This window comes from Oncorhynchus mykiss, chromosome 17, assembly GCF_013265735.2.
Source record: "Oncorhynchus mykiss isolate Arlee chromosome 17, USDA_OmykA_1.1, whole genome shotgun sequence".
Classification (NCBI taxonomy): domain Eukaryota; kingdom Metazoa; phylum Chordata; class Actinopteri; order Salmoniformes; family Salmonidae; genus Oncorhynchus; species Oncorhynchus mykiss.
Genome location: NC_048581.1, coordinates 67,953,670 through 67,971,672, shown reverse-complemented (window position 1 = coordinate 67,971,672; position 18,003 = coordinate 67,953,670). Strand labels below are relative to the sequence as shown.

At 45.5% G+C, this 18,003-nt stretch overlaps 1 protein-coding gene across 6 annotated transcripts in view; it reads left to right on the top strand.

The window, feature by feature from the left end:
* The window catches only part of LOC110494446 (ephrin type-B receptor 2), a 163,007-nt gene that overhangs the window by 70,912 nt on the left and 74,092 nt on the right, over positions 1-18,003 (top strand). For all 6 annotated transcript variants that reach the window (XM_021569484.2, XM_036950497.1, XM_036950496.1 and 3 more), the window contains exon 2: positions 2,791-2,870. In XM_021569484.2, coding sequence (XP_021425159.1) covers positions 2,791-2,870 — 80 coding nt within the window. The remainder of the gene's footprint in view (positions 1-2,790; positions 2,871-18,003) is intronic.

Genomic DNA, 18,003 nt, shown 5'->3' with positions numbered 1-18,003 from the left:
TATTGCGGGTCACCTGTCCTGTTCTTTCCTGTCCTCTGTTGCATCCCCTGTTCTGTAGACCTTAAGGGGAATCACTGTGCCTGGATTTAAAGGCTTGGCAATGTACCAAATTCACATACCTTGAAAACCTACTCTATGAATGAGAATTAATTGTATTTTCACTTGGTCTCAAAGCACTTTACTGTGTGTGCAGGAAGCTTGGCTCGTCCACCACCATTGTGTATTGCCCATCTGCTAACGAGGCGTGTAATACATTTGGAACACACTGCTCTGCAAATAACCTTCTCATACACTTCTTAGAAATAGAAGTTATACCAGGTACTCCTCCTTTTTTTGTAATTAGAATGTGGCTGCCGACCAACCAATTACCACTGCAATAATCCCAGGCCTAAAAGCGTCTTGATCCATGTCAATTAATGTGCGTATGTGTTCTGGGGCTCATTTTGTTAATGGGCTTGTGAACAGCTGCTCTTTCTAATCTTAATGTAAAATGTGATGGCATTCTGTGGTAAGCTGAGAGGCTGCGGCTGCATCGACTCCTAGCTCTGAGAAAACTGAGTGTTGTTGAAGCACCGCTGGCCCCTCCCATTTGGCCCCTCTGTAACTTCAAACAGCTCTCTCAGGGAGGTTTCAGATCAAGACAAAACCCTCCTTGCTTACTCTCAGGAAGTGTTCTAGGAAGTGCTCTTAGGCCTGTAAGCATTTCTAAAACTCCCAGGTCTCATTGCATATTCATGCACCTTCAGTGTTGAGGCCGAGTCTGTCTAGTAAAAATAGACAGCCATATTGAAAAGTTGAAGGTCTCACATCCTCCATGTGCTCATATAACTCTGAAATATAGCTGGTTACCTTTGACCCCCTGAGCCAGAGGCCCAGGCTGGAATGTGTAGTCACCTCCAGACCTCAGTATAAACAGTCAGTCCTGGTCTGCTGGCTTCTCCAGGCTCCATTGCTGCCACACCATTCCCTGTTCTGGCCCAGAGGCCTCTCTCCACTCTGACTGGCCACTCTCACCTCATCTCCCTGATTAATGGACAGTGTGTCTGGCTGAGTGGCCATGCCCTTCCACTGTGCTGCCTGCTGGGAGCTTGAGGACTGATGACGGGGTTGAACAGTGCTGGTTCAGTGAGGTACGCTCGGTACTGCAGTAGGTAATGAATTGGTGTGGCTGCCTGCTATGAAGTCTAGTCAGCAGGAGGGAGAAAGGTGATCAGTCTTTCTGGGTAAGGTCCTACTTGTCCAGCGTGTGGGTCTCTGATGGAAGGAAGCAGGTGTGTGTGAGCCTGACTGAGGGAGTGGAGGGAAGAGAAGTGGGCCGTCTGTGTTCACATATCAGGGGAATTCACTCCTTCCCTCCCTGTCTCTAAACCACCACACTCCCTAAACCACCACCAAGGGGTTCATCATTCTCACTTTACTCTCCAGCTAATTATCATTATCATTACGGGGGATAATTACCATTTCACTGCCTAACACCCATGTAGACTGCGGAGTCGCGCAAGGTTATCAATGGCAGTACAAACGCAGCCTCCTCTGCCTAATTATACGATTTGGGCTTTGTGATAACTGAATTGGATGTGAAATGTGCTATTATGCTTTGTGTATATTGGTGAGGCTCTGAGATTCGGCAAGTTCCTAAAAATACATTTGCGGCATGTGGAGCCTGTTAATTAAAAGCTTTGGTTTCCTCTGGAATATAAAGAGGAAATCCACGTGTTATGAAATGCGGGAACATTCTAAATTATATTGGGTGCTTTTCTCTTTCTTGTGTGAGTTTAGCCATACTGCACTGTGGAATCAGACCACCCGGATCATTAGTCCTTTTTATCCAATTTCCGAAAGGGAACTCTGACATCATACAGAATGCATTTTTAAAATACTTCTAGTTTTTACTGAATATCAAATACATATTTGAAAAATAGCTTTAGACTACCAATCACCAACAGTAACTTATGGTTAGTAGCTAGCTTGTCGAGAGGAGTTACATACATCTTTCTTTGCCCTTTTGGAGTTGCAGCTGATGCCTAACACCTGATGAATGTTGTCTCCATCTGCTCCAGCTCAACACTGGTGCTGCGGGGCTAATAAGCAGGGGAAATTCATTAGGCCTGCAGCACCCTCCTTCTCCCCCCCTCCCTCTCCCCTCTGTGTCCCTCAGAGAGAAGGCTCTGAAGGACAGCCTGCCTGGCCTGCCTCTGAAATTTCATTGGCTGGCCACAGAGGACCTCATGACAAACAGGAGACATATCTCTTTGACCCTAATTACCAGAGGTGTTTTTTTCCCCACCAGCTAATCCAGCTCGTTTAGAGTGCGCTTGCCCCTCCAAGCCAGGGGGTAGAACTGAAGAAGCATGTGCCTGTTGAGTGGAAGTTGACCTATCATGTAGTAGCTTGGTGGCTGTGGTAGAGTTGACCAGGTTCCAGTGAACCCAGTGATCTGTTCTTTTCCATGTGGATGGTCACACTATGCCCCTCTGTTTACTACTACTGCATGTAGCCAGATATGCCCGGGTCTCAAACAAAAGCATTGCCATCTTTGACATCTTTGAGGGGATAATGGAGGTATCTGGAAATATACCATCTACAATAGGAGTATTTTTGAGACTGAAAAATTAAGTATATTTTCATTGCAATGAATCAAAATAATATCTGATCATGGTTTGAATGGATGGACTCATTAATGGACTCCCATCTTCGCCTATGCTCAGCTGCTGTACATGTGCACTGCTGCTACTGTATATTGTTTGTTTGAAGGGAGTTGTCTGACCGCCCTCTCTCTCTCCTCCACAGAAACACTAATGGACTCTACCACAGCGACAGCTGAGCTGGGCTGGACAGTCTATCCCGTGTCAGGTTCCAGTGACAACAGCGTGAGTGTTACCTCATCATCTACTTGATGTCATTGAATTTTCATTTGAGTTACTTAATTAACTCGATTGCTGATTTATTAATTTGCATGCAGATGAAGCAATACTACAGTATGTTCAGTTAATTTAAGATCCTTACAGATACACTTTGGTTTTAAAGGTCCACTGCAGTCAAAAATTGGATTTTCTTGTGTTTTATATATATTTCCACACTGATGTGGGAATAATACTGTGAAATTGTAAAAAAAAAAAATATGATAATACCCTTTTAGTGTAAGAACTGTTTGAAACCACCACCTGAAATTTCAATCTGTTTTGGTGGGATGGAGTGACATCACTAGGTGTTAAATTAGTTAATAGACCAATAAGAAATAGTTCCAAACCTCTGCCAATAACCACTAGTTTTCAGGTTTCCCCTCCCAACTCAAACCACTCCTAGACAATCTTAGCAAAGTTCTTGCTTGAGAAATTGCTTTTTTTTTTAAAGTTATTTTTGTTTCCTTTTGTCCACTTTAATTGAAAACAATCATAGTAAATGACTTAATTGTTACTCAGAAAGATTTGATATTAAGACAAAAACGGCTGCATTGGACTTTTAACACCCAAAAGAAAGGATTATTTTTCCCTACTGTTTGGTGTCAAACTCAAGTGTATCAGTAAATCTGCCCTGACTGCTGTGACAGATGTGGTACTGGTAGTATTTTCATTTCTCACTTCAAGGTCAAAGGCCAGTAATATCTCAGAAAGCTCTCTCCACAGTGAGCCAAGTCTTTGTAAGAAAGAACACATCGTAAAGCTTTGCAGAAATCACGAGAGAAACTATAATCCAAATTTAACAGTGGGCTTTTGGGCTCTTTTAGAAAACATCTTCAAGCTTTTTGAAAAATTCTCTCTTTGCAGGGGAGAGGTTTTGAGTTGGTGTTAAACTTTGCCTACTGGTGCGTTAAAAAGAAAGAAGTTCTGTAGAGGTCAATTGGGACCCATAGTATTGAAGTGGTCTTTAACTGGCTACATGCTTGGTTAGGTTTACCTTGAGTTAATGGTCTCCACTTTCTTCACTTTGACCTGAACTGCCCCCACTGCACCACACAATCTAGCCTTATGAATGTCATATTGTACAATCATAAATACATTGCTAATTACTTCTGTTCATATGCAAGGCATGAAGCTATGTGTTATATGGACTCTAGCAGCGTTTGATGCACACTATTTCCACATGGTGTGCCAAGGCATTGGTTTCATCTAGCCACACACAAGCCTAGCCCTCTCCGGGCCAGCCGAAACTAGAACCTCAGCCTCCTACACTTCTTCCCTCACCACATGATCCAGACTCCTCAGACTGGGTCCAACACACAGAGAAATATGTTGTAGACTTATTTGCTGGTGCATTTCAGAAAACCACTCCCTATTTTATTCAATTATTTATGCTTCTGTGGTTGGTATCCAGGCTGGTTTGAATTATACTGTATCATGCCGTGTGTCTTTAAGCACGAAAAAAGTAGGAGGAAGAAGAAAAAAGGGCTTCAACAGTCAACTGGTGCAACTTCAAAGATCTTCTGCAATAACATGAGCTCAACATCTCCCTCAACCTGAGGGCATGCTGTTCATTCCCTGCTAGTTCTGACAATTAATATGAGAGAACAAAGAGGACTGGTGTATTCTTCTACCAGCTCTGGATTCAATCTAAACAGAACCAGCGCTGCCATTTCCCCCTTAACGAGGCTGGGAATCTTACAGGTAGTTTGATTCACGTCTCCCTTTCATCTTTACAAAATGTAAGGTTTAGCAAAACATTCAGAAAAGTCTATTTAATTATCTATATGAATAAGTCAGAACTTCAGACTTGAAAATCAAACATTTGAAAAGGCCAGTGATTAAAAATCTGCCCTGTTTAGATTTATTAATCAGCATCAATGCTTTAGGGTCTCAATTCTCACATCAAAGACAAGCCCCAGTCAGCTTTTAGTGTCCTGTATCCCTTTATGCTAGACACAAAGTCTAGTCTTGCAGCTTCAGACGAGTTTATAAGGGGCACGCTTCTACAGGTAGATTATGAAAAGCTTTTTTACCTCAGATGAAACATTATGCGATGTCCGTGTTGAGGATTCTCTTATTTATTTCCCTGTGATTGGAGAGCCAATGTACCTCTCAGGCCCTGATTGGTCAGGTACGAACGAGACCTATCAGATTCAGACGTTGGGGTTTTATGGGGAAATTATGGAACTGGATGAGGACGCAATCCATTGTGAAGTCTCATGTGGCCATCGCTTTCCCAAGTGGACCAGCACAAAAGGAACAGGTGTGATTACTGGACTTGCTCAATATACAAGTCATAGATGCTTTACAGTAGCTATTGTCTTACACATGCATGGCTTTACGGGCTTAACTGACGGATCAGTAACATTCAGCACTGCACCACACCAGCACTTGGCCTTTCACTACTCTGTAGAGCTTCATGAAATATATCATAATGTGTTACATAGTCAACTGTACAATAGGGATACAACATCGCTGGTACCATTTCACTTAGATGGTTTACATTTTTCTCCCAAGATTGAATTAATGGACATTGAATTAAATAAATGTATTCCAATTTTTTCAAATACATAGTTCTTCACTTTCCAGGTGTTGGTAGCATTACATAACCTAACATTCCAGTGAAACATGAACAAACCAACTTTTATGTGTGCTCTCCAGGTGTGTTCCCATCTGTTGTACAGTCAGTTTACCCCTTATTATAGTGGCGGCTGCAGCCCTGTATTACCTAGAATAACAGTTAAACTAAAGCAGCAGCTGAAACTGCCTCCAAGACCTGAAATATGTTATGATTAAGATTCCATGTAATATTTAGTCAACTATAACACATTACTTGCCTCAGGCAGAATAGGGAAGGTCTGTTGTGCACAGGGCATGGCAGTGGGAGGAGAGGCTGTTTTGATACAAAGCAGAGTAGCGGAGAGTTTAAGTGGTCAGTGTTTCCCCTAAGTGGGAGTTGAGATCTGTGAACACCAGGCCTTCTGACCTTCACAGAGCTGCTGTGGAATATCACCTCTAGCCTCTAGCCGAGGGGTGTCAAACATACGGCACCGGCCCACGAGGGGGTCCAATCCGGCCTGCTGACGGTTTGAGTAGATAAAAAAAAAAAAGTCAACTTTAAAATGACTAAAACCAAATTGATACTGTGTAGAAATTATAATGGACCTATATTCATACAGTTTCATGACTGTCCAGCTCGCTAATGATCACTAGACAGTCAGGGAGCATCAAAAATTCAAAAAACGATAGAAATTTTGATGGCAAAGAAATATAACCAATTTTCAGTGCGGCCCTCCGGACTTTGCAGACAGTTACAAATGAATCTAGACATTGCACTAAAAACACCCATTATGTGGAGAGGATGTTGAGGTCTTTATATATGAAGGCCTAATGATGTGGCCTGTGGGCTCTGTAAAGAAATGTTCTGTCTGACTCCATAACACAGAACTGGATTGTGGTTGTAAAGGAATGTTGGCCACAGCGCATTCTAGTCCTAGGTGTAATACTTTGATTTAATATTCTGCTTTAGTAATGAGAAACATTTATTTTATGTCAACTTGTGAGTGGATTCAGAATCAGAGTAATAAGTCATTAATACAGTGTCTTCTGAAAGTATTCAGACCCCTTCACTTTTTCCACATTTTGTTACGTTAGTCTTATTCTAAAATCGATTGAATAAATGTTTTCCCTCGTCAATCTACACACAATACCCCATAATGACAAAGTGAAAAGTTTTTTTTTTTTTTTTGCAAATGTATTAAAAATAAAAATGATGATATGTTATTATAGTTCATATAATTATGATATGAGACTTGAAATTGAGCTCAGGTGCATTGTGTTTCCTTTGATCATCCTTGAGATGTTTCTACAACTTGATTGGACTCCACCTGCGGTAAATTCAATTGATTGGGCATGATTTGGAAAGGCCCACACCTGTCTATATAAAGTCCAACAGTTGTCAGAGCGAAAACCAAGTCATGAGGTCGAAAGGAATTGTCCGTAGAGCTCCGAGACAAGATTGTGTCGAGGCACAGATCTGGGGAAGGGTACCAAAACATTTCTGCAGCATTGAAGGTCCTCAAGAACACAGTGGCCTCCATCATCCTTATATGGAAGAAATTTGGAATCACCAAGACTCTAGAGCTGGCCACCGGGGCAAACTGAGCAATCAGAGAAGAAGGGCCTTAGCCAGGGAGGTGACCAAGAACCCAAATGGTCATTCTGACAGAGTTCCAGAGTTCCTCTGTGGAGATAGGAGAACCTTACAGAAGGATAAACATCTCTGTAGCACTCCACCAATCAGGCCTTTATGGCACATGACAGTTTGTTAAAAGGTACCTAAAGACTCTCAGACCATGAGAAACACGATTCTCTGGTCTGATGAAACCAAGATTGAACTCTTTGGCCAAGTGTCACGTCTGGAGAAAACCTGGCACCATCCCTACGGTGAAGCATGATGGTGGCAGCATCCTGCTGTGGGGATGTTTTTCAGTGGCAGGGAGTAGGAGACTAGTCAGGATTGAGGGAAAGATGAATGGAGCAACGTACAGAGATCATTGCTGAAAACCTGCTCCATAGCATTCAGGACCTCAGACTGGGATGAAGGTTCATTTTCCAACAGGACAACGACCCTAAACACACAGCCAAAACAACGCAGAAGTGGTTTCGGGAACAAGTCTCTGCATGTGCTTGTGGCCCAGCCAAAGCCCGGACTTGAACCCAATCGAACATCTCTTAAGAGACCTGAAAATAGCTGTGCAGTGATACTCCCCATCCAACCTGACAGAGCTTGAGAGGGTCTACAGAGAAGAATGGGAGAAACTCCCCAAATACAGGTATGCTAAGCTTGTAGCGTCATACCCAAGAAGACTCGAGGCTGTAATTGCTGCCAAAGGTGCTTCAGCAAAAGTACTGAGTAAAGGGTCTGAAAACGTATGTAGACGTGATATTTCTGTTTTTTTCTTTGTCATTATGGGATATTGTGTGTAGATTGATGATGAAAACAAAATCTATTTCATCCATTTTAGAATAAGGCTGTAATGTAACAAAATCTGGAAAAAGCCAATGTGTCTGAATACTTTCCAAATGCACTGAGTGGTGGATTCGGCACTAGACTAGTTAAAACCTTCTACTTCTTAGAGACATTTGAGGGATCTATAGATCTGTACATTCTCTATAGCCAGGCTATAATGAACTCAGTGACTGGAATATGAAATATGGAAGTCTTATATAAGATCCTATATTCCATGCATGTCAATTCACAACAAGTTTCATTAAATGGCAGGTTTTGTCATTTAAAGAGTTTATTCAGCATACAAAAAGCCTGGTTATGACAGATCCTGGTTATGACTTTGCATATAGCCATTTCCTTACCTAAATGGTAATGTTAAAGCATATTTAAGTATATGGAACTCATTAGAATAGAGTAACCCCTAATTTAGTATGATTGTCGATTAAAGTTGGTCTGTAAAACTATATCCTGCCTTTTTAAGACCTCTTCATCATGGGGGAAAACATATTTGTGTGGTTATGACTTTATATGAGCACTGAAATGTCAATCCCGGGTTGGCAATTTGGCATGCATTATATTGTCATGTCTTTAATTTACTCCAAAGTAAAAATGTAAATACGATCCTTATGTAGATTGGTGGAAGGGGATTAAAGCGGCAATAAGAAGCTTGTTTGTCTAACTTTACATGTTGTACATAACAAGCGGACAATGGTAATTGAAGTTGACTGCACCAGACCGTTCTACTCATGTCTCCCTGTGTGTCTCTCTCTGTGTGTCTCTCTCTCTGTGTCCTCCATGTGGCTGGGACTCCTGCAGTACTTGGCTCGTTTTGTTCCCCTCTTTGTAACTCAATGCAGAGACTGGGTGTCATTTGTCCTGCCCTGTCCCCTTAGGGCACAGCACTCTTACTCTAACAGATTTCCCACAACTGCAAATTGGACAACTTGGCCCCAGGAGATTTCCATTGGATTCTTTCTCCTTCATGTGAATTATTTATTTACTTGTTGTCAGTGACAGAGTGCTGGAATGTTTTGTATGTGTGTAGCTGTTCTCTGATGCTTCAGCCATCCTGGGTCGATCCTCATACTGTAATGACAAGACGTGAGAAATGAAGTTCACATTTCATGTTGTGTCATGCATTCCACTGTGGCCTTTGAATGATGTAAATGGCTCAGGAGACCGCTCACCCTGCTAGCCCACTCCACCCCAGGAAGGAGGTTCAGTTAGACACAAAAGTCCATCCTAGAGATCATAAAGACTTTATTTTGTATCATTTAATGTAGCAAAAAGCTTCCTTTTGGGAATAGTTTGTGCTTTGGAGATAGTCTACTCTATAACTCATCCCTGGCAGTGGGTTCTGCTTGGCTTTACAGCAGAGACACATTGTCAGGGAGACTGAAGGTCAGCTGAACTTTAACCCCATCCTGGAGTGGCTGGCAGCCCTGGGAGATAACAATCCAGAACCTCATTCTCTGAGTCCAGTATGCTCTATAATTTCATACAGCTACAGGAAGCGGCTGGCAGTTCACGCATTGTGTACTTTTCCAAACTGCATACTAAGGAGAACTTCATAGCTATACAGAGCACATTCATCAGATTTCATTCTAAGGTCATTTATCATTAATGTGAATCAAAAGGATAAGTGGCATTTAAACTCATTATTTAGCTGAAATTAAAAGATGGCCAACAATTGCCTAACCCATTGTACACACTCATTAGAGCAGTGCAGCAGAATGCACAGTGGCACCGCTAGTGCTGTAATGACTGTCTTTATATTTGGGTACGACTCTCAAGACCATAGATGCGACCCCGGACACTTTGGCGCCCCACTTATGATGGTCCTCTTTATGTTTGGGTGCCAACCTCTGAGCACTAAGGGCCAATGACACCCCATTAGAAGGAGCTCCTTTATGTGAGCGTGTGACCCCAGAACACAGGACCTTGAAGAGAGCAGCTCCTCTGGTGTGTTGTTGATTGCAAGTTCTCACTTGTTCAGTCTGTGAGCTCTTTATGTCCATAAATTAATGTTGTGTTTCAGCAGATGGAAGGTCATGCAGTGCTATGAAAGAATACCTTGAGTCTGTGTGTTTCACCTTGACATATACAGGTAACTGCCAAAATAATGGAAACACTTGAGTAAATGAGGGATACAAAGTATATTGAAAGCAGGTGCTTCCACATAGGTGTGGTTCCTGAGTTAATTAAGCAATGAACATCCCGTCATGTTTAGGGTCATGTATAAAAATGCCAAGTTGCCTATTATTTTGGCTACCATGACTAGAAGAAGAGATATCAGTGACTTTAAAAGAGGGGTCACAAAGGAGCATAGGTGGTTTAAAGTGTGTGTGTGTGTGTTTTTGTGTGCATGTCTCAGTCACCAGATCTCAACCTAATTGAACACTTATGGGAGATTCTGAAGTGGCGCCTGAGACGGCGTTTTCCACCACCATCAACAAAACACCAAATTATGGAATTTCTTGCGGAAGAATGGTGTTGCATCCCTCCAATAGAATTCCAGACACTTGTAAAATATATGCCAAGGCACATTGAATCTGTTCTGGCTGCTTGTGGCGTTAAGACACTTTTTGCTGGTGTTTCCTATGTTTTGACAGTTTGTTCACGTAGGACAGATGTTGTGTTACGGTGCGTGAATGAGGACCCAAAAGCGAATTAACTTAAACAGAGCTTCTTTAATTACCAAACATAGGTAGGCTCAGACGGACCGTCAGATTCCGACAGGACAAGACAAGGTTACAGCAAACATGACGACAGTCTGGTTCAGGCATGAAACACAACAAACAAGAATCCGACAAGGACAGGAACAAAAACAGAGAGAGATATAGGGGACTAATCAGAGGGAAAAGGGGAACAGGTGGGAGAAGGGGTGACGAGGTAGTCAAGAGGAGACAAGGAACAGCTGGGGGAAAGCGGGGGAGAAAAGGTAACCTAACAACGACCAGCAGAGGGAGACAGGGTGAAGGGAAAGGACAGAGACAAGACACAACATGACAGTACATGACAGTACCCCCCCCACTCACCGAGCGCCTCCTGGCGCACTCGAGGAGGAAACCTGGCGGCAACGGAGGAAATCCTCGATCAGCGCACGGTCCAGCACGTCCCGAGAGGGAACCCAACTCCTCTCCTCAGGACCGTACCCCTCCCAATCTACGAGGTACTGGTGACCACGGCCCCGAGGACGCATGTCCAAAATTCTACGGACCCTGTAGATGGGTGCGCCCTCGACAAGGATGGGGGGGGGGGGGGGGGGGGAAGACGAGCGGGGGCGCGAAGGACGGGCTTGATGCAGGAGACATGGAAGACCGGGTGGACGCGACGAAGGTATCGCGGGAGAAGAAGTCGAACTGCGACAGGATTAATGACCCGAGAAATACGGAACGGACCAATGAACCGCGGGGTCAACTTGCGAGAAGCCGTCTTAAGGGGAAGGTTCTGAGTGGAGAGCCAAACTCTCTGACCGCGACAATATCTAGGACTCTTAGTTCTACGCTTATTAGCAGCCCTCACAGTCTGCGTCCTATAACGGCAAAGTGCAGACCTGACCCTCTTCCAGGTGCGCTCGCAACGTTGGACAAAAGCCTGAGCGGAGGGGACGCTGGACTCGGCGAACTGAGATGAGAACAGCGGAGGCTGGTACCCGAGGCTACTCTGAAAAGGAGATAGCCCGGTCGCAGACGAAGGAAGCGAGTTGTGGGCGTATTCTGCCCAGGGGAGCTGTTCTGACCAAGACGCAGGGTTGCGAAAAGAAAGACTGCGTAAGATGCGACCAATAGTCTGATTGGCCCGTTCTGCTTGACCGTTAGACTGGGGGTGAAAGCCGGAAGAGAGACTGACGGAAGCCCCAATCAAACGGCAAAACTCCCTCCAAAATTGAGACGTGAATTGCGGACCTCTGTCCGAAACGACGTCTGACGGAAGGCCATGAATTCTGAAAACATTCTCGATGATGATTTGTGCCGTCTCTTTAGCAGAAGGAAGCTTAGCAAGGGGAATGAAATGAGCCGCCTTAGAGAACCTATCGACAACCGTAAGAATAACAGTCTTCCCCGCTGACGAAGGCAGTCCGGTGACAAAATCTAAGGCGATGTGAGACCACGGTCGAGAGGGAATAGGAAGCGGCCTGAGACGGCCGGCAGGAGGAGAGTTACCGGACTTAGTCTGCGCGCAGACCGAACAAGCAGCCACGAAACGACGCGTGTCATGCTCCCGGGTGGGCCACCAAAAACGCTGGCGAATGGAAGCAAGCGTACCCCGAACGCCAGGGTGGCCGGCTAACTTGGCAGAGTGAGCCCACTGAAGAACGGCCAGACGAGTAGGAACGGGAACGAAAAGAAGGTTCCTAGGACAAGCGCGCGGCGACGGAGTGTGAGTGAGCGCTTGTTTTACCTGCCTCTCAATTCCCCAGACAGTCAACCCGACAACACGCCCCTCAGGGAGAATCCCCTCGGGGTCAGTGGAGGCTACTGAAGAACTGAAGAGACGAGACAAAGCATCAGGCTTGGTGTTCTTAGAGCCCGGACGATAAGAAATCACGAACTCGAAACGAGCGAAAAACAGCGCCCAACGCGCCTGACGCGCATTAAGTCGTTTGGCAGAACGGATGTACTCAAGGTTCCTATGGTCAGTCCAAACGACAAAAGGAACGGTCGCCCCCTCCAACCACTGTCGCCATTCGCCTAGGGCTAACCGGATGGCGAGCAGTTCGCGGTTACCCACATCATAGTTACGTTCCGACGGCGACAGGCGATGAGAAAAATACGCGCATGGGTGGACCTTGTCGTCAGAGAGGGAGCGCTGAGAAAGAATGGCTCCCACGCCCACCTCTGACGCGTCAACCTCGACAACGAACTGTCTAGAGACGTCAGGTGTAACAAGGATAGGAGCGGATGTAAAACGATTCTTGAGGAGATCAAAAGCTCCCTGGGCGGAAACGGACCACTTAAAGCACGTCTTGACAGAAGTAAGGGCTGTGAGAGGAGCTGCCACCTGACCGAAATTACGGATGAAACGACGATAGAAGTTCGCGAAGCCGAGAAAGCGCTGCAGCTCGACGCGTGACTTAGGGACGGGCCAATCAATGACAGCTTGGACCTTAGCGGGATCCATCTTAATGCCTTCAGCGGAAATAACAGAACCGAGAAATGTGACGGAGGAGGCATGAAAAGTGCACTTCTCAGCCTTCACAAAAAGACAATTCTCTAAAAGGCGCTGGAGGACACGTCGAACGTGCTGAACGTGAATCTGGAGTGACGGTGAAAAAATCAGGATATCGTCAAGGTAAACGAAAACAAAGATGTTCAGCATGTCTCTCAGGACATCATTGACTAATGCCTGAAAGACAGCTGGAGCGTTAGCGAGGCCGAAAGGAAGGACCCGGTATTCAAAGTGCCCTAACGGAGTGTTAAACGCCGTCTTCCACTCGTCCCCCTCCCTGATGCGCACGAGATGGTAAGCGTTACGAAAGTCCAACTTAGTGAAAAACCTGGCTCCCTGCAGGATCTCGAAGGCTGAAGACATAAGAGGAAGCGGATAACGATTCTTCACTGTTATGTCATTCAGCCCTCGATAATCTATGCAGGGGCGCAGAGACCCGTCCTTCTTCTTGACAAAAAAAAACCCCGCTCCGGCGGGAGAGGAGGAGGGGACTATGGTACCGGCGTCAAGAGCTACAGACAAATAATCTTCGAGAGCCTTACGTTCGGGAGCCGACAGAGAGTATAGTCTACCCCGGGGGGGGGTGGTTCCCGGAAGGAGATCAATACTACAATCATACGACCGGTGTGGAGGAAGAGAGGTGGCCCTGGACCGACTGAACACCGTGCGCAGATCGTGATATTCCTCCGGCACCCCTGTCAAATCACCAGGCTCCTCCTGTGAAGAAGAGACAGAGGAAACAGGAGGGATAGCAGACATTAAACATTTCACATGACAAGAGACGTTCCAGGAGAGGATAGAATTACTAGACCAATTAATGGAAGGATTATGACAAACTAGCCAGGGATGGCCCAAAACAACAGGTGTAAAAGGTGAACGAAAAATTAAAAAAGAAATGGTTTCACTATGATTACCAGAAACAGTGAGGGTTAAAGGTAGCGTCTCACGCTGAATCCTGGGGAGAGGACTACCATCCAGGGCGAACAAGGCCGTGGGCTCCTTTAACTGTCTGAGAGGAATGTCATGTTCCCGAGCCCAGGTCTCGTCCATAAAACAGCCCTCCGCCCCAGAGTCTATTAAGGCACTGCAGGAAGCTGACGAACCGGTCCAGCGTAGATGGACCGACAAGGTAGTGCAGGATCTTGAAGGAGAGACAGGAGTAGTAGCGCTCACCAGTAGCCCTCCGCTTACTGACGAGCTCTGGCCTTTTACTGGACATGAAGTGACAAAATGACCAGCGGAACCGCAATAGAGACAGAGGCGGTTGGTGATTCTCCGTTCCCTCTCCTTAGTCGAGATGCGGATACCTCCCAGCTGCATGGGCTCAGCACCCGAGCCGGCAGAGGAAGATGGTAGTGATGCGGAGAGGGGAGCGACGGAGAGCGCGAGCTCCTTTCCACGAGCTCGGTGACGAAGATCAACCCGTCGCTCAATGCGAATAGCGAGTTCAATCAAGGAATCCACGCTGGAAGGAACCTCCCGGGAGAGAATCTCATCCTTTACCTCTGCGCGGAGACCCTCCAGAAGACGAGCGAGCAAGGCCGGCTCGTTCCAGCCACTGGAGACAGCAAGAGTGCGAAACTCAATAGAGTAGTCTGTTATGGATCGATTGCCTTGACATAGGGAAGACAGGACCCTGGAAGCCTCCTCCCCAAAAACAGATCGATCAAAAACCCGTATCATCTCCTCCTTAAAGTCCTGATACTGGTTAGTACACTCAGCCCTTGCCTCCCAGATTGCCGTGCCCCACTCACGAGCCCGTCCAATAAGGAGAGATATGACGTAGGCGACACGAGCAGTGCTCCTGGAGTAAGTGTTGGGCTGGAGAGAAAACACAATATCACACTGGGTGAGGAACGAGCGGCATTCAGTGGGCTCCCCAGAGTAACACGGCGGGTTATTGATTCTGGGCTCCGGAGATTCGAAAGCCCTGGAAGTGGCCGGTGGATCGAGGCGGAGATGGTGAACCTGTTCTGTGAGGTTGGAGACTTGGGTGGCCAGGGTCTCAACGGCATGTCGAGCAGCAGACACTTCCTGCTCGTGTCTGCCTAGCATCGCTCCCTGGATCCCGACGGCTGAGTGGAGAGGATCCGAAGTCGCTGGGTCCATTCTTGGTCGGATTCTTCTGTTAGGGTGCGTGAATGAGGACCCAAAAGCGAATTAACTTAAACAGAGCTTCTTTAATTACCAAACATAGGTAGGCTCAGACGGACCGGCAGATTCCGACAGGACAAGACAAGGTTACAGCAAACATGACGACAGTCTGGTTCAGGCATGAAACACAACAAACAAGAATCCGACAAGGACAGGAACAAAAACAGAGAGAGATATAGGGGACTAATCAGAGGGAAAAGGGGAACAGGTGGGAGAAGGGGTGACGAGGTAGTCAAGAGGAGACAAGGAACAGCTGGGGGAAAGCGGGGGAGAAAAGGTAACCTAACAACGACCAGCAGAGGGAGACAGGGTGAAGGGAAAGGACAGAGACAAGACACAACATGACAGTACATGACATGTTGTAACTGTGAATTCAATTATTATTTGAATGATGCCTTTGACTGTTATCAAGCAAACAGGAAAAAGTAATAATGTATTTGATTTTTAAATACATTGTACAGTATCTCCTGCTTTATAGCATACATCCAGCTTCGTAGCCAACAGTACATCCAGTCAAGATGCTCTACATGGTGGTCGTGATGGTCCCCCTCTCAATAGATCTGGACTCAGATAAACAAGTCTGTGTGTGGTAAAAAACAATCTCAAAGGAGAGAGAGTTAGTGTTACAATTCCCAGCCTCCTCAAAGAGCCCTTCATCCTTCTTAACCAACCCCACCATGAACTCCTCCACCCCCCCACCACAATCAACTCCACCACCTTACCTAACACATGACCGCCCTGCAGCCTCACTCCCACTGTAGTACCGGGAGGAAAAGCTGTGAAAATGAAGACGTTTCTTCTTATTTCACACTCGGCGCTTGATCGCTGGCCTCTTATTATGTCCCATTTGCTTCCCTCCACTGGCTCTGATGAAAGCAGGGCAGCAAAGCCGTGACAGGACTAAAAGGGGCCCTCCATCAAAACACATTTGTTTGGGGTCTTTTTAGCCTGGCCCTATTCCCCCTTCCCGTAGTCACTATCTCTCATTAGTGGCTACCGCCCCACCCCCAACCCCCGTTCACATTGTTTAAGTGTGATGGAGCGATGCTTGGGGCTCAGAACAAGAGAACGTCACACTCTGTCCTTTCCTGTTTAATCGGTCCACGACCTATGTCTGAAAAGAGTGTCACTCTGTGAATGGAGGTGGAAAGGTCAATGGCTGCCCATGACCCTGGATGGCTGTGTCCATTTGGATGGGGAATAGATGAGACGACCAACACATTGCCCCTCCCACAATGTCTCTTAACTGGAAATCAAGGCCCCCATTTTGGTCAACATTAACATTCATACACTTACAGTATTAATGAGTATCTTTTATTGCATATTAATGGACCATATCTGACACATTCTCATAATTATAAAAGATTTGTAGATGTGTGTCAGCAAAATGAAGACATATAGCTACCATCTGGTTGAATCACATCCAAGGTCTCTTTAATCATTGTCTACAAACACAGTCTTAATAGTTTTGAGTTAGCGGCAGTATTACAATAATACATGTTCTTCATACCTTTCTCCTTCAAATCCCTCCAGTTACTAAAGGTTTTACATCAATCAGCTGCTATTAATGAACTGTACATATTTGGTATGATGTCTGTCTGTCTGGAGAGAATAATATGGAAATGGGAATAAAGAAGGAAAGCTCTAATTAGTCTGTGAGTGTTTGATAGAAGGTGGGTCTTAAACATGAGGGCTGACTCGCTCCTCCTTACCCGTCAAACCTCTGTCAGAATCCTTGTTAAGTGGGTACTAATTTAGGAAATGATGTCAGCTGTGAAGTGAAGAGGGATAAGAGGGGTTTGGGGTAAAGGCAGCACGGGGTGCAGCTGACTAGTGTGAAGAGGCTTTGGTGTTAAGAAAAGCTTTCTCTTCAGATGAACTTGTCAGGTCAAGGTCACAGTGGTTGGAGTCCTTTGCAGTAACAGCAGAGGTTGCATATGAACGCTTTACTATATCGTGTGTGTGTGTGTGTGTGTGTGTGTGTGTGTGTGTGTGTGTTGAAATGAAAAATCTGCTCTCTGTTTGCAGATAATTACCTGTGTAATGTGATTAGCCCAGTTTCTGTTTTATTGGAGTGTGACTCAGATTAGGGTTAAATTCATGTCATGCATTTGTTTCGGTACAATGACTGATCTGTTTCATTTACAATAACTGATGTGTTGGTGCTGGACTAATTTGGAGATTTGCTTATTGTAGTATTCAATAACACATTGTATTTCAAAAACAGGAAAATTGGGTACATCACCCATGCATTGGAGAGAAGGATTTTTTTCTCAGTATTTAGACCGAGGGATTGTTTTTCCTGTATTTGTTACCCTTGAAGAGCTTCTTCCGACAGTGACTTTATGCAAATAGTTTCCTTTTTTTGTATTTGGCCAGAGGACATAGAGGAGCCAGAGAGGAGGCGGCACTATAATGCCTTGCTGGCTGTGTAATGAGCAGAGTTTAACACCTGCTCTCTACTGCCTAAATAATGCATGGTCCTGTCCTAGAGTAGAGTAGAGAGAAACAAACAGGCCAGGTTCATGCAGGGAGCCAAGTGGGATCTCCAGCGGGCACTGACAGATGACAACCCCTCACTGCCAACAACCCTCTGTGCCAACAAAACAATGTTAGGGAGCAGATTACACCCTGACCATAATGTACACTCCCCATCTCCTGCACTGTAATCTCAGCTCTGACTGGGACCGCTGCTGCTCAGGATGGCCCTGTCTTTATCTATGGTTAGGTTGTCGTGTAGCCATGATGCTGGGCACACTTGCC